The 25,855-nt window shown below is 40.7% G+C and overlaps 1 protein-coding gene across 6 annotated transcripts in view; it reads left to right on the plus strand.

Annotated features, from left to right (window-relative positions):
* The window catches only part of LOC126995690 (pigment-dispersing hormone 1 peptides-like), a 103,459-nt gene that overhangs the window by 39,772 nt on the left and 37,832 nt on the right, over positions 1–25,855 (plus strand). For 2 of the 6 annotated variants that reach the window (XM_050855559.1, XM_050855549.1), the window contains exon 2: positions 24,870–24,972. The exons of 2 other annotated variants lie outside the window; for them this stretch is intronic. In XM_050855559.1, coding sequence (XP_050711516.1) covers positions 24,870–24,972 — 103 coding nt within the window. Of the gene's footprint in view, positions 1–23,708; positions 23,874–24,869; positions 24,973–25,855 lie in introns of those variants that run through there. 2 more of the 6 variants (XM_050855541.1, XM_050855502.1) reach the window with 2 other exon arrangements.

The following is a 25,855-nucleotide window of genomic DNA, read 5'->3' on the forward strand; positions in this document are numbered from 1 at the left end:
TCTCTTCTAAATTTGCTATCTGCATGCCTTCACCCCTCCCGCGGCCCCGCTGCACACCACTTTCTACTCTACCTCATTCTTATTCTGTGCAAATTCCTTATGCAAGAGTTAACTATCATCTTTATTCCTTCATCCCTTTCGCTGGCAACCTAAGGTTAAAATTTTCCGTCTATTAAGAAACCACTCACCAGAAATATTCTGTAATTTATTAATGACTGAAAGCCCAACACTGAACAGAATATACGCAACGGATAACGTAAATACACCGCCTGCGCCCGGTCTCCGACCCTCATTGCCCCTGGTGCAGGACCGTCGAGGAGACCATTGAGCACCTGCTGCACTGCCCACGCTTCCACTCCCAGCAAGTGCTGCTCCGACAGCAACTCCGCACCCTGGACGTGCCCACCTTTGACCTGCCCACGCTGCTGGCGGCGGCAGACGTCCACCCCTCACGGCAGGAGTCTGTCATCCGCCTCACCTGCGCCTTCCTCAGGAGGACAGGGCAGCTGACGCTGCTATGAAGCCCTCACAGGACGACACCAGGGCTCATGTGAGCGACTAGATCGCTTGTGTGTCTGTGTTCATGCATTTTCTATAATACACAATGCATGCCATATATCTACATGCCTGCACATATTTGTTGTGTATAATTTTCTAGGTAAATACAATTGAACTGCACCTTTATATCATTGTTTCTTTGTCCAAAATACACTGATTAAATTAGTTAAGTAAATAGCCGATATATATATATATATATATATATATATATATATATATATATATATATATATATATATATATATATATATATATATATATATATATATATATATATATATATATATATATATATATATATATATATATATATATATAAACACACACACACACACACACACACACACACACACACACACTTCACGAACTATGGTCCTCGTAGTTGCCACCCACCACTGATGGAAGATAGCACATAATAGTCATATAATAAATAACGAATGATGAAAAAATAATTATTGTTCATACATAATATTAAAAATAAGATCTATGCATATGATACAAACTACAAAGCCATAAGGCCACAACAAGATGAAGAGGAGACCGTACACCTGCAGACGACGTACTTGATATAGTTTGGCGTCGGCTCAACAGATGGCGCTGCTGGTCAATATCTACCCCACATTTTCTTTATCGCTTTAGATAGAAGCTATCCTATCTTTCTTTTATAGTCTTTGGCTTCAATTGAAAGTTTTTGAAACACCAATCTTCACCTGACCACAGGTGTAGACGCATCTCGTGTGCTCCAATTTATTTGATTTCGATGGTTGACTTTAGCATTTAGTATTAAGGAACTGAAGCAGTCACACAATTAATGGGCAGGGATAAGAAAAGACTGGGTAGAAGTGGTTAAGGCGTTCCAGAGGTTAGACAGGGACGTCATTTTGGGGGGGCTGGGGCCCGAGACTTACCCCCCCACCCCACGCCAAGATCTGACATGCCCCCCACCTCGCCCCAGGCCCGTGCCCTAGACCCTCATTCAGGGTGTGTCGCCACGTGACCAATCGCGAAGACGGCATGATATTTTACCAGTTTCAGTATCATAGCTAGTGATGGTAGCAGTACGGTACCAGCGGTAATATTGGTAGGCGCAGCAGGTGCAGCAGCAGCAACAGCAGCAGCAGCAGCAGCAGCAGCAGCAGTAGTAGTAGTAGTAGTAGTAGTAGTAGTAGTAGTAGTAGTAGTAGTAGTAGTAGTAGTAGTAGTAGTAGTAGTAGTAGTAGTAGTAGGTAGTAAGTAGTAGTGTTAGTAGTAGCACGAGTAGCAGCTGGGAATGCGATTGGTGTGATCCCACTGTCAGATTGTTTCTATAGTTTTCATAAATAAAATCACTTTTTTTAATGTTAATTGTTCGCTCCAAGAGAATAGTAACTAGATGCCATGTCTTCTGAAAGAAAATGTAAAATTGACGACTGATGTGTGTGTGTGTGTGAGAGAGAGAGAGAGAGAGAGAGAGAGAGAGAGAGAGAGAGAGAGAGAGAGAGAGAGAGAGAGAGAGAGAGAGAGAGAGAGAGAGAGAGAGAGAGAGAAAATTCACCATTGTCTTTGAGGATCATATGCTGGACCTGTGATCGCCAGTTACTACTCTTTCAGAGAATCAAGTTTATAAAGTCTAATCTCAGCGTAAGACCGGGACATTTCACACACCACATACAAGGGCACCGTGCTACCAACTCCTTGACTTCCGCCCAGAACCTGTTCTCTGCAAGTGAACATGCAGGGGCTACAGTCTGACAAGGGATAAACCCAAATTGTTTGTGCGTGCGTACGTGTGTGTTTGTGTGTGTGTAATTCACCAGGGCCTGATCACGTGTTACACACACCCCATCCCCTTGGCTCAAGGGGAGACAGTAACCACTCCTAGTCAACGGAAAGAATCCGTGAGTGTGTGTGTGTGTGTGTGTGTGTGTGTGTGTGTGTGTGTGTGTGTGTGTGTAAGTAAAGAAACTTCCGCGACTAGGTATATATCAATTGTTGTACGTATAGTCTATTTTGAACATTCTTTTCTGTTGCAGGAAACATGTCCATCCGCTCAGTCACGAACGTTTGTTAGAGGTGCTGCTCTGTCAACACATAGCATATCAGAACTTGAAATCTGGTACAATCCAACCTTAAGGCATGCCCTCAATGTAGTATATTAAAAAAAATAGGAGTGGATTGAATATCATCTGTGAAAAATAAACTTTGTGCCAGTAGGGCAAATGCAGTAGCTGAAAATAGAGAACATGATTGTGAAGTGTTTGCTACGTGTCCCAAGTTTGCTTAGTAGGCAAGGTTTACCATTTCGTGGTCATGATGAAATTGGAGCATCAGCAAATAGAGGCAACTTTATTTAAACACCATAAATGCTGGCTGACACTAATGGAGATCTCCCAAAAAATGGGAAAAAATATGGTACTACACATCCCCTGAGTATCAAAATGATTTAATAGAAGTGTTTGGTAAAAGAATTCAGAGTGAAATATCTGGAGAGGTAAAGAACGCTAAATATTTTTCCATATTAGTAGAGGAGGCAAAAGATCAGCCACGAAAAGAATAATTAAGCATAATCATCAGATACTTTGATGGTGAAGTAGTTCAGGAGAGATGCTGTGGCACCTATTTTTACATGCAAAGGTTAGATGCACAATCTCTGGCAAATTTCATAATTGATAAAATAGAAGAAATGGGGTTAGAAATGTCAGACTGCATTGCACAGTGCTATGATGGAGCAAGCGTCATGAGTGGATGGGCTTCCGGAGTTCAGGCCCGTCTTGCAGAGAAAATTCCCCATGTCATATACATACACTGCTATGCACATAGACTCAACCTGATGCTTATCAACTAGGGATGTACCGATACTAAAATTTTGACCGATACCGATACCGATACCGATACCCCAATATTTGACCGATACCGATACCGATACCAATACCGATACCTGTGCATTCATTTTTATACAACAATTCCAGCAGCTAAAAGGCAATAGCAAATGTTAAGAAAAGAAAAAAAAGAAAACACTACTCGTTTTTCCACCATAGAAGGGAAGAAAAAAAAAAGTAAACAGTGGTGGCCTGAAAAAAGGTGTCCATAGATCCGTAGCCAGACGTGCTTACCACTGCACCGCGGAAACGCATATTAACCCTATACGGTGCGAAGAGGCAGCAGTGCATGGTTAACCCAAGTCTTAACACCCACCCCCATGAGTTATTTCGACAAGGGGCGAGGGAGCAGGCGCCTCGTGAGGTCTAGTTGACTCAGCAAGGTTAGCTTTACCTTAATTGCCGTACATTTAGGCAGCCCTGGCAGCGTGCCCCGTTGCGGGGCGACCGTCTGACTGACTGAGGCAGGCAAATGAGGCGAGTGAAGGGGTTCTGCCAATCCCGCGCCAAAGCTACTAAACCTGTATTGTACGCGTTCGCGGTACCAAAGGCTATACTGTATACCAAGTATTATATAATTGTATTCAAAGTAATATGAATCTTATCGTTTAAAGTGATGAAAATTAAATCGCGGGAAATTTCAAACTACGTAGTATCATGATACTGGATAATTACACTTTTCTAATATTTTTTCAACAATTTAGAAAATCCAATTTCTGTTGAACAAAATTATTTGCAACGAGTGACATACGACGTACAAAACTCCTTCAAGTATCGGTAGTATCGGCAGAAAATCAGCCGATACCGATACCGATACCGATACTCTTAAAAAGTACCGATACCGATACCGATACATCGGTACATCCCTATTATCAACTGTATCTACAACTTGGATGACTTTGTGAATTTTTTTTCAACTGAACAGACAATATAATTTAATTTCAAACAGTACCACAAGACATGAACTTTTTGATAGGTCACAAAAAGAGCTTGAACAGGAGATACTAAAGTTAGAGAGAACTATGACAACAAGATGGTTCTATTGGTACATAAGTATCCATAAAATATGCATTCGATATGAGGCCATTCTTGCTGTACTAACTTCTTCGTCAGAGTCCAGCAACGAGGCATCTATGGAAGCCTCTCGTCAGAAATCTAAGATGAAATCTTAGAAATGTATAGTTTGCCTTTTTTATTTCTGAGAAGTTAATTAGACAAACAAATTCTTTGTCTGAGCAGCTTCAGGAAGGAAGACTAACTATTGTTCGAGCTTTAGATCTGATAACAGCAATAAGAGCAAACTTGGTGAAAATGAGAAGTGACAGTGATTTTGATCAACTATATGATGATGCAAGAGAGTTTGCCAGGAAAATGGGAATAGATGTGCCAGATGTTAATGCAAGTGTGGGATCAGCCCGCAGCAAGAGAGTGCAGCACATATCAAGTAGATTGAAAGGCTATCTGTCAAACAGTACTCTCGGAAAACAACCGCAACAATTAGAATGTGTTCAAAAGATCAGCCTAAAGCAGCAGTTGAAGACACAGTTATATTTCCCAGTAACTGATTGGTGCATTGCTGAATATGATCGTAGGTTTAGAAATAACATTAATATTGTCCAGTCTCTCTCCTGAAGAAAAGCTTAATATGTTTTCCAGCCATTATAGTAAACACATTGATTCAGTCATGTTGGCTCCACAAGTTCATTTAGCAAGAGTTCTTGAAGCAAAGCAAACATGATGACATAACTGATGTATACAAAAGCCTGAACACATTACCCATTGCCTTTTCTGAGATACTGAGTATGCTACAAATAATACTAACCATTCCAGTCATTACAGCTGCTAATGAGAGATTTTTTTTTTTTCTTTCGAGTGAAAAAACCTTTGATAACAACAACTGGGGACGACGACTGTGTGTAGCTTAATGTTAAATGGGCTACTGAGCAGAGAATGGTTTTCATTTCATCTGGAGAAACTAGTAGATGATTTTGCTCATGTACAACCACGTCGCTACCCTCTACTGTGAATGAGTGGTAGCAGTGAAATGGACCGGAAACTGGCCCCAGCCCTGTCATTAAGCCGCGAATTTTGGAAAATCAACCGATTTGCTGCGAATCGCCATAACTCCCTTATTTCTGGGGCTACAAAAATGTTTTTGGTATCAATCGACGGCAAACTGAAAGGGCTATATTTTATTAATAAGCGACAGGGCTAAGAAAAACAACTCAAAAGGTTAAAATCGAAGCATTTCGCAAAAAAACGACTCTAAAAGAAACAAATTTTGAGTTCCCAAATTTGAAACCCACTCATTTTTTTGAGAATTTCAAAAGACCTATTTAACAAATAATTTAGCCCTACCAATGTGCTTTCCAATATGATGCATGACATTTCACTACTCCCAGTAGTTTCATCGCTAGAGCTCGAAATGTAAACCCTTTTGAGAGCGATTTTGACAAACTCCAGACACTTTGCCGTTTTTGTCTAGTGTGGTATTGCTATTGCCTCTAGAAGGCTGTAATTTGACATGTAGCCCCTCATGGCAGGATAGTTTGACCAGCTCGAAGGATTTGTTCATAGCTCGATTCCAAGTCTGTAGTCGAGCCATCACAAAATAGCCTGTTTTCGGTAATTTTGCAGATATTTGGACACGTCCTAGTTTTTTGCTTATAACTTTTTTTTATTTATATAGTGCTTTCCAATTCTTTTTCTTATTATTAATCTGTATTAATAGAGCTTTCATTTGCCAATAAGCACGCCTTCCTAGCTACAGTGTCTTTTGGTCGATCTTGACCAGAAATCGCGACGAAAATTCGTTCCTGACTTCCTGACCCCACAAAAATTAAAATATCTGTATAAAAATTCATATATGATCACTTCAATATGTTGACTATCTTGTTTAAAAATCATTTTAAGATATCTATATAAAAAGTTAATATTTTTATATAATCATCTCACTATTTTTCATTCTGTAGAACACCATCTCTCCTTCTCTAAACCTCACCTTCTCTTCCTCACCGAAACACAGGTTTCTAAGGCTACTGACAGCAATCTCTACTCTGTTCCCTCCTACTATCTCTATCCTAAATTTCAATCCAAAGCTTAATGTTGCGTTTACGTACGCAACGACATCACTTGTTCTCGGGCCCACGACCTTGACTCTTCTGAATTTTCCACCATATCCATGGCTAAGACTTCATTGTTATTATATTACTAAATACATCTGTGCTGTTTATCTCTCACCTAACTCTACTAACTATGTAAAATTCTTTGACTACTTGAACACTGAAGTGGAGCACATCTTGACCCACTCTCTCTTCGCTGAAATCTCCATCTTGGGAGCTTTAGCTTTTTTCCTCTTTCACTGACCAGCCTGGTGAACAAGCCTACAACTTTGCTCTCTTCAACGACCTATAGCAGTTGGTTCAGCACCCTACACGTATTCCCGACCGTCTTGGAGACCGGCCCAACATACTAGACCTCTTCCTTACCTCTAACCCTTCTGCCTACTCTGTCAAACTGTTCTCTCCGTTGGGCTCCTCCGATCACAACCTTATTTCTGTATCCTGTCCTTTCGCTCCAGTACATCCTCTGAACCCACCGAAGAGGCGATGCTTCTGGTTTTTTGCTTCAGCTCGGTGGGACGACCTGAGGATGTACTTTTCCGATTTCCCATGGAAGAATTACTGCTTCCAGGAGAGAGACCCCTCTGTGTGCCCAGCGAATCACAGAGGTGATTGTCTCTGGAATGGAGGCATACATTCCACGTACGTTCTCTACTCCTCATGCTAAAAAGCCTTGGTTTAATGACGCATGTTCTCGTACTATCAAAGATAGAGAGGCAGCTCACAACAGGTACCAGAACATTCGAACTCCCGCTAACCATAATCTTTACATTTCTGCCCGGAATCGTGCCAAATCTATTCTCCGACTTCCTAAAAATTCCTTCATCCATAGCACATGTCAACACCTTGCTTTCCCTAATTCTTCCAGAAACTTCTGGCACTTTTTTTTTTTTTTTTTTTTTTTACAGCAAAGGAGACAGTTCAAGGGCACAAAAAAGTAAACATTAATAAAAAAAAAAGCCCGCTACTCGCTGCTCCTAAAAAGAATCCAAAGAGGTGGCCGAAAGATAGGTCAGTTTCGGGAGGAGAGGTGTCCTGATACCCTCCTCTTGAAAGAGTTCAAGTCGTAGGCAGGAGGAAATACAGATGAAGGAAGATTGTTCCAGAGTTTACCAGCGTGAGGGATGAAAGAGTGAAGATGCTGGTTAACTCTTGCATAAGGGGTTTGGACAGTATAGGGATGAGCATGAGTAGAAAGTCGAGTGCAGCGGGGCCGCGGTAGGGGGGGAGGCATGCAGTTAGCAAGTTCAGAAGAGCAGTCAGCGTGGAAATATCGATAGAAGATAGAAAGAGAGGCAACCTTGCGGCGGAATTTAAGAGGTAGAAGACTATCAGTATGAGGAGGAGAGCTGATGAGACGAAGAGCCTTAGCCTCCACTCTGTCCAGAAGAGCTGTGTGAGTGGAGCCCCCCCCCACACATGAGATGCATACTCCATACGAGGGCGGACAAGGCCCCTGTATATGGACAGCAACTGTGCAGGGGAGAAGAACTTGCGGAGACGGTACAGAACGCCCAGCCTCGAGGAAGCTGATTTAGTAAGAGATGAGATATGAAGTTTCCAGTTGAGATTTTGAGTTAATGATAGACCGAGGATGTTTAGTGTTGAGGAAGGTGATAGCTGGGTGTTGTCAAAGAATAGGGGATAGTTGTTTGGAAGATTGTGTCGAGTGGATAGGTGGAGAAACTGTGTTCTTGAGGCGTTGAAGGACACCAGGTTCTTCTTGCCCCAATCGGAAATAATAGTAAGGTCTGAGGCTAAGCGTTCTGCAGCCTCCAGCCTTGAGTCGTTAAGTTCCTGAAGGGTGGGTCTTCTATTAAAAGAAGTTGAATAATGCAGAGTGGAATCATCGGCGTAGGAATGGATAGGACAGTTCGTTTTGGAAAGAAGATCATCAATGAACAACAGAAAAAGAGTGGGAGATAGGACAGAACCCTGTGGGACACCACTGTTAATAGATTTAGGGGAAGAACAGTGACCGTCTACCACGGCAGAAATAGAACGGTCAGAAAGGAAACTGGAGATAAAGGTACAGAGAGAAGGATAGAAACCGTAGGAGGGTAGTTTAGAAAGCAAAGATTTGTGCCAGACCCTATCAAAAGCTTTTGATATGTCCAGCGCAATAGCAAAAGTTTCACCGAAACGGCTAAGAGAGGATGATCAAGAGTCAGTTAAGAAGGCTAGGAGATCAACAGTAGAACGCCCCTTGCGGAACCCGTACTGGCGATCAGATAGAAGGTCAGAAGTGGAAAGGTGCTTTTGAATCTTCCGGTTAAGGATTGATTCAAAAGCTTTAGATAGACAAGAAAGTAAAGCAATAGGACGGTAGTTTGAGGGATTGGAGCGGTCACCCTTCTTAGGTACAGGCTGTATGAAGGCATACTTCCAGCAAGAAGGAAAGGTAGATGTTGACAGGCAGAGGCGAAAGAGTTTGACCAGGCAGGGTGACAGCACGGAGGCACAGTTTTTAAGGACAATAGGAGGCACTCTATCAGGTCCATAAGCCTTCTGAGGATTGAGGCCAGAGAGGGCATAGAAAACATCATTTTGAAGAATCTTTATAACAGGCATAAAGGAGTCAGAGGGGGGATGAGTAGGAGGAATATGCCCAGAATCGTCCAGAGTGGAGTTTTTAGAAAAAGTTTGAGAGAAGAGTTCAGCCTTATAGATAGATGAGACGGCAGTGTTGCCGTCAGGACTGAGGAGTGGAGGGAAAGATGAAGAAGTGAAGTTGGAGGAGATGTTTTTGGCTAGATGCCAGAAGTCACGGGAAGAGTTAAAGAAAGCAAGGTTTTGACATTTTCTATTAATGAAAGAATTTTTGGTTAGTCGGAGAATAGATTTGGGACGATTTCGGGCAGAAATGTAAAGTTCATAATTAGCATTAGTTTGAAGGCTCTGGTACCTTTTGTGAGCTACCTCTCTATCATTGACAGCACGAGAACAAGCGTGATTAAACCAAGGCTTTTTAGCGTGAGGAGTAGAGAAAGAACGAGGAATGTATGCCTCCATTCCAGAGACAATCACCTCTGTGATGCGCTGAGCACACACAGAGGGGTCTCTATCCTGGAAGCAATAATCATTCCACGGGAAATCGGAAAAGTACATCCTCAGGTCGTCCCACCGAGCTGAAGCAAAATGCCAGAAGCATCGCCTCTTCGGTGGGTCCAGAGGGTGTACAGGAGCGATAGAACAGGATGCAGAAATAAGATTGTGATCGGAGGAGCCCAACGGAGAGAACAGTTTGACAGAATAAGCAGAAGGGTTTGAGGTAAGGAAGAGGTCTAGAATGTTTGGCCGATCTCCAAGACGGTCGGGAATACGTGTAGGGTGCTGGACCAACTGCTCTAGGTCGTTGAGGATAGCAAAGTTGTAGGCTTGTTCACCAGGATGGTCAGTGAAAGAGGATGAAAGCCAAAGCTGGTGGTGAACATTGAAATCTCCTAGGATGGAGATTTCAGCGAAGGGAGAGTGGGTCAAGATGTGCTCCACTTTAGAATTCAAATAGTCAAAGAATTTTACATAGTTGGTAGAGTTAGGTGAGAGATAAACAGCACAGTTGTATTTAGTAATAGAATGACAGTGAAGTCTTAACCAGATGGTGGAAAATTCAGAAGAGTCAAGGTCGTGGGCACGAGAGCAAGTGATGTCGTTGCGCACGTAGGCGCAACATCCAGCTTTGGATTGAAATTTAGGATATAGATAGTAGGAGGGAACAGAGTAGAGATTGCTGTCAGTAGCCTCAGCAACCTGTGTTTCGGTAAGGAAGAGAAGGTGAGGTTTAGAGGAGGAGAGATGATGTTCCACAGAATGAAAATTAGAGCGAAGACCGCGAATGTTGCAGAAATTGAGAAGAAAGAGGTTCGAGGAGTTATCAAGACACCTCTCGGGTCGGCAGCCAGAAGGGGAGTCCTCCCTGGGGGAATTTGTGGTCCCCCCCCCAGGCGGGGACTCCGAGGCTTGGTGTATGTGCGCCATTTTGAAATTTTAATTTTGGGAAAAGGTGTATATACTTAGCCAAAAATATCTCCAATTTCACTTCTTCCTCTTTCCCGCCTCTTCTTAATCCAGACGGCAGCACTGCTGTCTCATCTATCTCTAAGGCTGAACTCTTCACTCAAACTTTTTGTAACAACTCCACTCTGGACGATTCTGGGCATATTCCTCCTACTCAACCTCCCCTCTGACTCTTTCATGCCTGTTATTAAGATTCTTAAGAATTATGTTTTCTATGTCCTCTCTGGCCTCAACTCTCAGAAGGCTTATGGACCTGATGGAGTGCCTCCTATTGTCCTTAAAAACTGTGCTTCCGTACTGACACCCTGCCTGGTCAAACTCTTTCGCTTCTGCCTATCAACATCTACCTTTCCTTCCTGCTGGAAGTACGCCTTCGTACAGCCTGTGCCTAAGAAGGGTGACAGTTCCAATCCCTCAAACTACCGCCCTATAGCTTTACTTTCCTGTCTATCTAAAGCTTTTGAACCAATCCTTAACCAACACATTCAAAGGAACCTTTCCAATTCTAACTTTCTATCTGATCGCCAGTATGGATTCCGCAAGGGGCGTTCTACTGGCGATCTTCTTGCTCTCTTAACTGATTCTTGGTCATTCTCTCTTAGCCGTTTCGGTGAAACTTTCTCAGTTGCGTTAGACTTATCGAAAGCCTTCGATAGAGTCTAGCACAAGTCTTTGCTTTCTAAACTGCCCTCTTTCGGATTATATCCCTCTTTCTGTTCCTTTATCTCCAGTTTCCTTTCCGGCCGTTCTCTCTCTGCTGTGGTAGACGGTCACTCTTCTTCCCCTAAACCTATCAACAGTGGTGTTCCACAAGGCTCTGTTCTATCACCCACTTTCTTCCTCTTATTCATCAATGATCTTCTTTCTATAACAAACTGTCTTATCCACTCATACGCTGATGACTCCACTCTGCATTATTCAACTTCTTTCAACAGATGACCCTCTCAACAGGAAATACAAGACTCCAGACTGGAGGCTGCAGAACGCTTAACCTCAGACCTTGCTATCATTTCCGATTGGGGTAAAAGGAACCTAGTGTCCTTCAATGCCTCAAAAACCCAATTTATCCACCTATCAACTCGATAACACTCAGCTGTCACCATCTTGAACACTAAACATCATCGGTCTATCCTTAACTCGAAATCTTAACTGGAAACTTCACATCTCCTCCCTCATTAAATCAGCTTCATCGATGTTGGGGGTTCTGTATCGTCTCCGCCAGTTCTTCTCCCCCGCAGAGCTGCTCTCCATAATTATACAGGGGCCTTGTCCGCCCTCGCATGGAGTATACACCTCACGTGTGGGGGGCTCCACTCACACAGCTCTCTTGGACAGAGTGGAGTCTAAGGCTCTTCGTCTCATCAGTTCTCCTTCTCTTACTGATAGTCTTTTACTTCTTAAATTCCGCCGCCATGTTGCCTCTCTTTCTATCTTCTATCGACGGTGACGTAGCCAGGGGGAGGGCACAGGGGGCGCGTGCCCACCCCCCCCTTCAAGAACTCTTTTTTTTTTTTGTGTGGGTTTGTTGGAAGTTCTGGAGAATGACATGCCGTGCATGGCTGTGGCCGCCCAAATAGTGTAGATCAGCGGTTCTTAACCCGGGGGTCGTGACCCATTGTAGGGGTCGTTTGGTGTTTCTCGAGGGGTCACGGAGAGTTTGGGAGAAAATAATTTATTTCATGTATGTGAAGCGGCCAGCTGCTGAAAACATCAACCACAATATCAGTCAGTCAGTCAGATCATAGCTACGGAGGCGAGATCTGTATGTGCTCCGCCCTTGGCTGTGACTCCCAAGGCGCAGCAGTTGCACCAAGGTTTTGAGTCATGAAAGTATGAGGCCAAGCAAACTGAAGGTTCATTTTGAGTCTTACCATAGCCAACTGGTGGACAAGAGCTTGGACTATTTCAAGCGAAAAGAAGCTGCTATGAAGGCCAGTCGCATCGATTCCACCGGTCAGTTCGCTCGTCAGAACAAAGGAGCGCGCTGGAGGCTTCATATAAAATTGCTCTAAAAATCGTGCAGACCAAGAAGCCTCATTCAATTGGTAAAAATCTGATTAAGCCTTGCATTCTGGAAGCAACGAAGGTGATTCTTGTAGAACAGCAATTAAGTTGAGGGCAATTTCCCTTTTGAATGATATAGTCAAAAGTAGGATCTCGGACGTGAGTGAGGATATTCCCCTGCAAGTGGTGAGTGCTGTGAAGAGTAGTCCTGTTTATTCCTTGCAACTGGATGAGTCGACAGATGTTGCTTCATGTTCCCAACTTATTGTTTATGTTCGCTACCTTGACAAGGAAGGTATGAAGAATGAGTACTTGTACTCTGAGCCAGTGGCCACAACAACTCGTGGAGAGGATATTTTCAAAATCCTAGAAGCCTTTCTCCTTATTAAACATGAGCTGAGTTGGAAGGCACTTGTCGGTCTGTGTACAGATGGGGTTCCTTCCATGATTGGTTACAAATCCGGGTTCAAAGCCTTCATGAAGAATGTCGCTCCGCATGTCCCCTTCACTCATTGCATGATTCATCTTTATGCTTTGGCGATGAAGACTCTCCCACCTGGATTTGAAGAAGTGCTCACTGACGTTCTGAAGATAGTGAACTATATCCGAGGGAGCGCAACAACTTCAAGGATTTTTAAAGTGCTTTGTGAAGAAATGGGCTCTGACTTCTCTGTTCTCCTGATTCACACGGAGGTACGTTGGCTCTCACGTGGCAAAGTTCTGAATCGCGTGCTGAACTTCGAGACGAAATAACAATGCTGTTGCAACAAGGTCGTACCTCAAAAGAAAATCTTCATCAAATGATGCAAGATGACTGTTTCGTAACAAAGGTTGCCTACTTGGCTGATTTCTTCTCTGAAGTGAATTCTCTGAATATTTCACTCCAAGGAAACCTTGCAATGCTGCACACAGTTCGTGACAAATTGGCAATATTCAAGTGTAAGATTCAACTTTACGTTAAAAGAGTTCAGCTCTAGACAGTGACACAACTTTCTTCCCTCAGATGACAACTATCCTAGATTCTATGGCAGAATCTGAATGCAGTTTCCGTGAGATCTCAGCTCATCTTCTGGCGGTGAATGACGCCATCGAAAGTTACTTTTCAGGACTGGATGACCGCTGTACTGATGCGTGGATCTCCAGACCCTTATCGGTGAAGGACAGTGCCATCTGTGATACTGATGTTGCTGCGAAGGTAGAATTTCTTCAAACTCGTGAGGATACTCAGTTGAAAGTTGATTTTTCTGAACAGAAGCTTCCGACATTTTGGGCGACATTGAAGGACGACTATCCTCTTCTTTCGGTGCGTGCACTGACCATACTGGACCTCGACCTATCGCTGCGAGGCTGGATTCTCATCAATGATGGCACTGAAAACGAAGGCACGCATTAGACTTGTGATTGGCAGCGACATGAGGTGTTGCCTGTTGAACACTGCTCCTCGCTTTGATGTTACTTATGGCTGCAAAACAATGTCAATCCTTCCACTGATTGAATAAGTAGGTTTTATTTTATGTGCATTAGTTCCATGGATTTTGAAATAGCACTTGCAGGGGATCTGTGGCATTTATCAAGGTCTTTTATTTGCAATATTTTCTATAAATCAGTATCTTCATATAGTTTCGTTTTACCTTACCTTTACACAAAGGTCACCATTACAAAATTTATTATAGGGGTCACGGCAATACCCTGGAGAGTCGTAGGGGGTCATACGATGAAAAAGGTTAAGAACCACTGGTGTAGATCCATATCAGTATTGAGAGACAAACTGGAAAAGATTCTGCCCCCCCCCCCCTAACTGAAATCCTGGCTACGCCCCTGTCTATCGATATTTTCACGCTGACTGTTCTTCTGAACTTGCTAACTGCATGCCTCCCCCTCTCCCGCGGACCCGCCGCACACAACTTTCTACTCAAGCTCATCCCTTTACTGTCCAAATCCCTTACGCACGAGTTAACCAGCATCTTCACTCTTTCATCCCTCGCGCTGGTAAACTCTGGAACAATCTTCCTTCATCTGTATATACTCCTGCCTACGACTTGAACTTTTTGAAGAGGAAGGTATCAGAACACCTCTCCTCCCGTAATTGACCCCCATTTTGGCCACCTCTTCGGATATATATGTATATATATATATATATATATATATATATATATATATATATATATATATATATATATATATATATATATATATATATATATATATATATATATATATATATATATATATATATATATATATATATATATATATATATATATATATATATATATATATATATATATATATATATATATATATATATATATATATATATATATATATATATATATATATATATATATATATATATATATATATATATATATATATATATATATATATATATATATATATATATATATATATATATATATATATATATATATATATATATATATATATATATATATATATATATATATATATATATATATATATATATATATATATATATATATATATATATATATATATATATATATATATATATATATATATATATATATATATATATATATATATATTAAAATTATTTTAAAACAATATAGTCAACATATTGAAGCGTTCATATATGAATTTTTATGTAGATATATTATTTTTTGTGGCGTCTGGAAGGTTTTTCGTCGTGGCGCGTGAAATGAGTCAGATTCGGCGAGTTTTCCTCGCGAATTCTGGTCAAGTTCAAGCAAAAACTACTGAAGCTAGGAAGGCGTGCTTAAAAATAAAAACAAATAAATAAAAAAAAGTTATAGGCAAAAAACTAGGACCTGTACAAATCGCGGCAAAAGGGCCAAAAACAGGTTACTTTGTGACGGCTCGACGACAAACTTGGAGTCGACATATGAACAAATCCTTCGAGCTGGTCAACCTACATTGCCAAGAGGGGCTACATGCCAAATTACAGTCTTCTAGAGGCAATAGCAATGCCACACTAGACACAAACGGCAAAGTGTCTGGAGTTCGTCAAAATCGCTCTCAAAAGGGTTTACGTTTCGAGCTCTAGCAACGGAACTACTGCGAGTAGGGAAATATTATGCATCATATTGGAAAGCACATTAGCAGGGCTAAATTATTTGTTTAATAAATGTTTTGAAAATTTCAAAAAATGAATGGGTTTCAAGATTGGGAACTTAAAAAAAAAAAAATTCAGTCGTTTTTTGCTTATTTATTCGATTTTTTACCCTTTCGAGTCGGATTTTGAGCTCGGACACTTATTAACGAATATAGCCCTTTTATTTTGCCGTTGATTGATACCAAAAACATTTCTGTCGCCCCACAAATAAGGGAATTATGGCGATTCGCACCAAAGCGGTTGATTTTCCAAAATTCGCGGCTTAATGACATGGGCGCCGCAAAATCAAATGTCACTGATGGTAGTGATGACATGGAAAAAAGCTTTGTAACAAGACGGGAGTGATTTAGGTGGAGGGTAATTGATTTTTTATATGCTTTAATCATAAAATATAGTTTAGTGACTCGTAAGGCCCCTTTCACACGGCGCGGGCGAGACCCTCGTCCGCACTTATGAGGGAACCCGCGTAAACTTATGACTGATGCAGGATCCATACGAGCTCTCGTATGGATCCTGGGGCCGTATCCTCGTCAACTATTAATACTAAACTTGATATTAACTTTTGACTTTACTATTAACTTCACTCTCAAAGTGTATCCTCACCAACTATTAGCCTAATCCCTACTATTAACCTCGGTATTAACTTGGGAGTGCTGGCGAGGACTTCTAAACACTTAATAGGACAGTTCATAGTAAATCCCAGACCCAGACCCATATCAACATGGCCGCCGGAGTTCCTCGCCTAGCCCACCTCCGCACTTTTATAGATCGAAAGGACTCTTTGGAGCTGTATAACGATGATGAACTTGTCAAGAGGTACATATTAGACCGTGCAGGAATGGAATATGTGACTGATTTGGTGAGAAGAGAGCTACAAGATCCAGTTCAAAGGGAGCATTCCCTCACCCCGGGATTGAAAATGATTTTGACTTAAGATACTTGGCTACAGGAAAAATGCAGCAGTGTTCAAGTGATGAGTTTGGGGTAAGCCAAAGTAGTGTAAGCAGGGTGATTGCGGAAACTCTGGCCGCCCTTAGTGCCCCGTAGGTAATCAGGAGGTTTATCCAGTTTCCCCTTGATAGGGCGGAGATCCGTGAAGAGCATGCAGAATTTTACCAACTTGCCGGTGTTGAGGAAGTGATAGAGTGCACTTATGTGAAAATAATAGCACCAAAGGAAAACGAAGCAGTTTATGTGAGTAGAGAAAAAAACTTACATAGCTTGTACATACAATTAGTGTTTGATGCCTTTGTTATTGGTTAAAATGTGAAATATTTGAGTTAAGGAAAACGAAACACTGGAATAAAAAGATATATCTGTAGCAAAAGGTACACCCATGCAAATGAAAAAGACATTAAAATTGCATAAAAAAGTAATTTAAAATATGATTTATAAATACTGTTGTGCTTTAAAATCGAGTTAGAAAAACAAATTACTCTTACTGGTCATTCGTATGGAGGTAATGGTGGTAAGAAAGCTTGTTAGTGACATATGCGAGTGTTAAGGAGGAGGAACGAAAGATCGAGGCGACCACATCGCGTAAATATTTATGTTAATATTTATGTAAAAATGAGTTACGAAAAATAAAAGAATGAGTACGAGAAAATGGGAAGAAAGTAGATACGTAGAAAATTGTAGTGCGTGATATCTTTAAGTGTTTGTCTACGTACAAATAATTCTTGAGTGATGGAAAAAAACTATTTTTACTGTTTCCCTTATTTTCTGCGTGTGTTTTTACAATTAAAGAAAATAAAACCCTATCTTATGCTATCATCATTCTTACTACCAGTGCCATCAGTATCAGGTAAACATATGCATTCATGGTTTCTAGAGTTTAGACGGCATCAGGGAACTGGCACACCGGCGAATCGTCCTGCTGGACATTTTGCTGGTGAATGAAATAAGACAGTTCGCGGGTATCGGCGAACTGGCATACAGGCGAAACGTCCAGCCTCCATCGTAACCATGGGCCTCATTCAGGGGGGGGAGGGGACAGGGGGACAAGTCCCCACCACTTTTCAAAGTGGGGGGACAGCATATCCAGTACTGCCCACCCCCCTACTTTTCAGCTACAGCTATTATACTAAAGGTTGGAACCTAGTGAGTTCGCGGTCAGTTTGTCTTTTAACCAAACTTATGTGGTGAAGACTGTGAAGTATATCTCCTGAAGTAATTAACTGTTGTAAAATTTTGTACTTCTTTGAGTTTTATGTAAAAGTTGTGTATTTATTTTACTTGAAAATTGCTTACATAATCACAAATGGATTAAATGGAATTTGAAGGCCTTCTTGTAGTAGAATGTTCTTGTATTTCTCTGCCAAAAAAAGTTATTTATGTATTTATTTCTTACTCCAGTCATTGATGCTGGTCACAAATGGAATAAGTGACATTTTGAGGACTTCCTGTGGTAATTATGATCATATACTTAAAAAAAGGTAATTATAACTGTAATAACTTGCTCTTACTAAAGTTTTATGTACATATTCACAAATGGATGAAATGGATTAAATCGGACGCCTGCCTTGCACTTCTTTGAAAATTGTAGTTTTATTTGTTACTTGGTTTGTTTACTTTATTCCAGGTGGAAAGCTGTACTTTTATTTGTTATTTGGTTTCTATTTACAAAGTTCCAGGTGGAAAAACAACTTTATTTTGAATTCAGTGTATACTTTTCTGGACTATTGTGTTTACTGAGTGAACTGGTGACCAATCTGTTGCTATTTGTGTCTTGCTTGAAGATATTCATCATTGGATTCAAAGCTATGGTATTAACGTGCAATAGTCGTCATAACAAAATACGTAGTAATTAATTATATATGTCAACCTATTTATTTTCATGAGATCATGGTATGACCACAGAAAAACATAGCTTTTTTATCTTGGCTCTATTACAAAGTTAGTATATAATTACTCATATATTCAATAAAGTAGTGGAGTCCAGTTTTCAGCATCTTTTATTTCTATGATAACATACTATGAAATATGTGATATAAATAGCAGTATTCTCATAAGATTGTGATTTAATTATTTATCAATTCTCTTTGAAGGTATTTGTCATTAACTCTTCATCATATAATTCATGATATACACACTGTGCTTTCCTTGCAGAAATTTAATACAAATTATGTGCGTCAGCTTCTGAAGCATCAAATTTGCACAATTACTTCCTTAGAATATTGAGATTTACAGACCCTTCAGTTGCATAACCTGGCCGTACCTGAATGGTCAGCATGCTGGGCTGGTACATCAGCAAGTTCAGGTTCTGCCGGTGACCAACGACTGCAGTCTGTTCATTTAAGTCTGACACAAGCTGACAACATACACCTAAGCGTGTTCGTAAGCACAGTGCAGATTAGCAGAAAGTGCTGCGTGAGATAAACACAAACAGAGGTTAAAGAAAATTTGGAAGCCATAGCAGTAGCCAATTAGCACTCAGCTTGCAAACACGCTTAGGTTAATGTTGTCAGCTTGGGTCGGACTTAAGTGAACAGACTTTACCAAGTGACCTGATTGTAACAAAGTATCTTGTAACACCCCGAACTGGGTGCCGGTGCAAATCTCCTCGTTAAACACTGATAACTTAATCTAGGGAACTCAGAAAAATCTGAGTTAATTAAAGAGTGCTGGCTGTGGGAGCTGAACCAGGGCCCTTCGACATACAAAGATATGTCTCCTTCAGTCGAGCCAATAAGTAGATGCCCAATCTCAAGTGAACCAACTCACAATGGCACACATTTTTTTTTTCTGGTAAATTTTGTACTTTGAATGAATTTGCTAACCATTTCTGTCGAAAAACAGCAGAGATTTTTTTTTTCATCCCTTCCACCCTAACCCCCTCAGAAATATAAAAAAATTGTGATAAAATCATAGCCTTGAGGCAGTAATATTCAGCCCCAGCACAAAAAAATTATGCTGCTGCCCTATGAAAAGCATATCTTAACTCCGATGAAGTAGGTGGTGATTGTGGTGGAGCAGCTTTATTGTCATCCCTTGCAGTGGCAGGTGTCATTGTGCCAGAAGATGTTGAAGCAGTGGCTGTTGACGGAGTAGCTGATGGTATCTCTTCCACAAGTAATGAACAATGTGCTGGGACGGTCTCTAGCGATACAGCAGCAGAGCTGAAAAAAAGGGTCATATATTAGTCATGATTAATGCATGTAACTTAAATAGGTAGTTGAAGAAATAGGGTCATAACGGTGAAATATTACTTATTAACATAAATATTCCACTATTTGTTATTGGTTGTAAAGTAATTGACTGATAAAGTGTGTATCTACAAAGAATATGAATTTAAAAGTGATTAATAAATTGTTTTAATGAGAATATAAAAGTTTTTGCCACAAACATACAGGCCAGTCAATATTTCACTGCTGCTTGACTGCTGCTGCTGCTGTCCTATCCCTAGCACATCATCAGCTGTGTCAATGCTGAATGGCTCTGGTTCCCCTTTGAATACATGAGACGAGCAGCCTATGATGTCATAAACCAGTTTATCTACCACAGTTAATATCGTAGTTAGGAAGGCGCCTGCGCATCTGTGGTGCCACACATGTGGGGCACTCAGGTGCTGGGGGGAAATGTCATTGTTATGAAGGGGCAGGGGTAAACCAGTGTATGCTGTGAAGCCTTGGTGTGGAAGTTCCCTGCCTGAACTGTGCAGCTAATCCCCCGTACAGTGAGAGCAATGAGGGCATTTTTTTTACTCCCTCAGGGGCTGTGCAGCTGAGACAGTGATGTACATGAGTGTGAATGTGTGAGTGAGTTTGTGTCTGTCTTGGCTACAACCCTTCATTGGGGGAAGACAGCCAAGGTATTTAGATAGACTGATAGTCATTGACAGATGAACATTAAAAAAATATATACATATCACATATGCAGTTCACTGCTATGAACGTATTAACTTTAAGCTGAAATAAAGGCATTATTTGTGGCCAGTATAGAATTCTGTGAGCACGAAAAAAACTAACTAATATAAGTTTTACATTTAAAGACATAACAACTCAAAAAAATTACCAGTCTGCCGCTGCTCATTCATGTACTTGGCAATGCGAGGCTTTGATTTTTGTTGTACGTTGTACCAACGCCTCTCACAGTCATCCTGCGTACGGGGTCCACTCCCAGGGAAGGCACTGTCAGGGTATAAATGTGAAGCGAGTTTCTTAATAGTTTCACTATGGCATGCTATTTATTTCCCATACCTTCTCCAATAACATTTAATTCATGCTGTGATGGAAAGCTAACTTAATAGTTGTTATGAACATTGCCATGAATACTCCTTTTCATTACCTACTTTTCTAAAATGCTTTTCTCTAAGTTGGATGATATTACACAATACAGCTATACAAAAAAAATCAAAAGCATTAACCTTAATTCCATTCTTTTGAATACTTCTAACCTAACATTATATCACCATAAACGGTTTGACCAATGCTATCAAAATAATATTTTAATCTTACTTTTCCATTCGCATAAAATTTACCTATTCCGATATAGTCTTAACATAAAATACTTGTAAAAGTGTTCAAAGTCTGGAATGCCCCCCACACACACATATATATATATATATATATATATATATATATATATATATATATATATATATATATATATATATATATATATATATATATATATATATATACATATATATATATATATATATATATATATATATATATATATATATATATATATATATATATATATATATATATATATATATATATATATATATATATATATATATATATATATATATATATATATATATATATATATATATATATATATATATATATATATATATATATATATATATATATATATATATATATATATATATATATATATATATATATATATATATATATATATATATATATATATATATATATATATATATAAAGAATAAATAAAATAACAGGTAAATATGACTTAAAGCCACGTCCACACGATCGAGCACTGCCCGTCGGGCAAACACTGTTACCAGATCACGATAGGAAGCGGGAATGAGCGCAGATGACGTCAGAAGCGAGCACCACGGGGTTATGCCACGTCCACACGGTCGAGCTGTGCCCGGCAGGCTGTGCCCTAACCGGGCAAAGTCTGCAGACTATGCCCGCGAAGGTGTCCACACGGCTGAGTGTGGTGGTTGGAGGTTAGTCGGCCGTAAGCAGGGGTTGTGAGCTAGTGGTTTAGTGCGGTAGGATCACCATGGTGCGCGCCATACTTCAAAAGAAGATAACACTCTGTACCATTATAATTGGTGCCTGCATTAAAAAGAAAAACAAGAGATCACAGAGACGTGTCTGGTGCCGGGGGTGGTTGCAAAGACGTGAGGTAATGGGAAGCTCTGTGACAATCCTACGTGAATTGCAGGATGAAAATGAAAATTTGTTTCGGAATTACATGAGGATGAACATAAACAGTTTTTTTTTATACTCTCCTGTCGAATGTGGAATCCTACATACAGAGGCAAGAGACAAATATGAGGCAAAGCATTGCACCAGTAGCACGTGTAGAGGCAACTCTCAGATATCTGGCTTCTGGGTGTTCCTACACATCACTTTAAAACAGTACGAGGATTTCGAAGCAAAGTTTGTCCATTATCGTTCCAGAAACCTGTGATGCTATATATGAAGTTCTGAAGGATGATTACATGAAGGTAAGCTATGTAGAGACTAGAGATACTACTATTAAAAATGTGATTATGGTTTGTATAGGTATGGAGCTATATGTTGAGTAAAGAGAGACCATGAAGCCAAATTATTACTGTCACTGAGTTCATGGTGGAAAAGCTAGGTAGTGGCGTAAGGCAATCCCAGTCATATACATACAATGTATGGCGAGGAGGGAGGAAATACGCGGCAGATTGCCCGGGCCAGGATTAGAACCCGGGCCCGCGGAGTGGTAGCCAGGCACGCTGACCACTAGACCACGGAGGAGAGCAAATGAAATAAGTAAGGAAACACAAGAAGCTCAGAGATACATAAATGGGACTAAATAAAACGAGAAAAGTCGTATAGAAAACGTAGTAAATATATAACAAAAACAATGTAGCATTAATAAACCTTACATCGTGAATTGAAATTAATAACACGATTGGGAGGCAGCCCGTGGACGTTGTGAACCTGAATACCTCAGCGTAAATTACATCGCTCCAGTTGACAATTTTCAATTATCGCCGACGAGCGAAATATTACCCACAAGCTGTCCAGACCTTCAATCAACCCTAAGTACAGTGACTTTGGTCAAGAGGTACACCATTGGCCAAGCAAAAGTTATATATCACGGCAGCCCCTTAAAATATATAAAAAGAATCGACTGCGCTTCTAATGGCTGGGGCCGGCCAACTCAAGTAAAAAAAAATCGAGTGGATGAGATATATACAGAAAAGAATTATATTCACAAACATAATTAGATTAAAAAGGTGACTGCATGAGTGAATTAATTTATTAATAATATAATTAGTTGATAAATCAATTTGAACCAACAAGAAAATAGATAAGGTGATAAGCAAGCATAAACAAATACAAATATGAATAACAATAAAAATCAAGCTGAAGAAACATATGAACTTAAACTTTTTTATTACTCTAAAGCCCCCTTTCCCAACCCTGAGGTCGCGACCCCAAGTGGGGTCGCCAAGCGTTTTTCCTGGGGTGGCCTAGACCTCAAAATATCAAACATGGTGTTATTATATTATAAAAACACATATACAACTAAACTAGTGGGGTCGCGGTCATGTCTAGAGGTGCATGGTTGGGGTCGCCTGAAAAAAAGGTTGGGAACCACTGCAAGTTTAAAGACTCAGGATGGTGTGGTTAAGACAAGCAGGAGGCGGAAGAGAAAGAAAGGAAGCGATGATAATCCGTTAGTGAGCAAAATCCATGTTAAAAAAAATTACGCTTCACCACACCGGTTAGAGGGCTAGGCAGAATACCGGGGCAGAGGAGATGGGAAAAGAGTTGTGGTAAGAGTGAGGGATGGGGGGGCCCAGATGAGAGTGGTAAGGGGCGTTTGAGGGCAGGTTGAAATGGGATGAACTGAAAGAAGGAGGCGTGGCGTGGTGTGGGGAGCGCGCAGGTGGGCGGCGTGGCAGGTATATATGGTGGCGGCTGCAACGGTGTCTCACCATCAGGTCCTCGTCCTTCTTAGCCTCATCAGCTCACCCCTACGACACCCCAACACACTCAAGTAAGTAGTGGTGGCGTTAGTGGTGGCATATAGTACCAAGATTTCGTTAGTATGTATCCATCTCCTCTGAGGCTTTGTTATCAACCTTTTCCCTCTTGTCCTCTTTCATATTCATTTGTGTTTCTTGGTAGTCTTCAGATCTTCATTTGTGACTCGTCATCATTTGGTATTATTTATTCTCATTGGGTAATGATTACAAACCTCCTTTTCTAGCATCTTTAAATAAGTAATCTTTATTGTCTCTAATGTCCCTTTCTCAGTAGTCTCATTCCGAAGAAAAACAACATTCAGTAATATTTCAAAATTATTTAATCTGCCGTCTCATTTAGCATTTGTTTTCAACATTTTCCCATTATAGTTTCTTAATGCATATATGCATCCTTTTCCATCCCGAGTTAATGAGTGGGAGAAAGACAAAAAAGGAAAGAAGGTAGGGAGAAGGTGCGTTGGGAAATAATTTAGCATATTTTTTCCCAGACTCCTTAGATAAATAAAAGGCGACAAACTAGCCTATCCTGTTACATCAACAGCAATTTCCTACAGGGAAAACAACATTAAATATTAACACGTTGAGGACATTTCAAGAAATGAACGATTCAAGAACGAGATAATATCAGCAGTTACCAAGCTCGCACGATAAAAAAAATGTTTTGTTTGCTAGTTTAATGGGAATCTGTGTAGGAGGAAATATGAAGAATATTATTTTGGTTAATTATTATCAGACAGTACAGGAAGGGTGATGGAGGCATAAAGGTGTTTTACTTAGTAAAAACTTTTCTTTTCCGAGGAGAGGAGAGGCGAAGGAAGGAAAATGACATTTCCTGTACCCTGCAAAATGTGACCGAGGGAACCAGCTGGTTCAATGTGTGAAGGAAGAAAATTGTCTCGAAATACACACACACACACACACACACACACACACACACACACGTTGCCCTTTATTCATTTCATCAATTTTTTTTCCCGCCCATTTATAGCTAAACTCTTTCACACCAGGATGCGTAAATCCATGTTCATGGCTGTCCTCATGGCTGTGGCAATCGCCGCTCTCTTCACCCAGGGCACCCATGGGCAAGAGCTCAAGTACCAGGAACGTGAGGTGAGACTTGGTGAAGGGGTATGCTATGTGATAATGGCGCATTGCTCATCGCTAAACGTACATTCGTTGTTTTCATCTTATCTAACTTGCATTTTATACTAATACCATTGTGATTGTTGCCTGCAATGTTAACAAGGCGTATGCCACTCACATAGCTCAGGATGACACACTGAATGCAGTTAAAAGTTTTCTTGTTATTACTTTAAGCATTATGTGTATTTAACAATCAATGTGGCCAGATTGTTTTAAGGAAACATGAATCCTTCAATAGGAAAGTAATTATTAAAAAGAACGATTACAAAAGTCCGTCAATGTGTGTGTGTGTGTGTGTGTGTGTGTGTGTGTGTGTGTGTGTGTGTGTGTGTGTGTGTGTGTGTGAGATAGGTGGTTTATTCACTGCTTAGCAGCCCTTAGGCTGAAAACTTGCATAATACAAGAATAGTGGAATACAGTACAGTGGGTAGTGATGAGGTGTGGAAGGGTGGGGGTGGGGGGGTGAGGGTGAAGTGCAGGGTATCGAGGCAAGTGACAGAAGGGTCTCAACCCCTAGGACAGGTGCGAATCTTGGTGTGTGTGTTTCACCTACGGCCTCATCACGAACTGGACTCTTCTTCGCAAGCAAGTAACCTCCTGATTAGAGCAAGGTTTATTAGTCGATCTATGGGTACTGTTGGGACCTTCACACACCACACACCCCATTCCCCATACTGAAATGGGGACAGTAACTGCTCCTTGTCAGTGGAAAAATCTCGTCCTGTGGTGGGCTCGAACTTCGCCTGCCAGGCCTTGCAGCGCACCTCTCTCTCTGGTTACACACTGAGCTACCGAAGCGGTGTGTGTGTGTGTGTGTGTGTGTGTGTGTGTGTGTTTGTGTAGGGTGGTC

The sequence above is a fragment of the Eriocheir sinensis genome, chromosome 1 (genome assembly GCF_024679095.1).
Source record: "Eriocheir sinensis breed Jianghai 21 chromosome 1, ASM2467909v1, whole genome shotgun sequence".
In the NCBI taxonomy this organism is placed as follows: Eukaryota; Metazoa; Arthropoda; class Malacostraca; order Decapoda; family Varunidae; genus Eriocheir; species Eriocheir sinensis.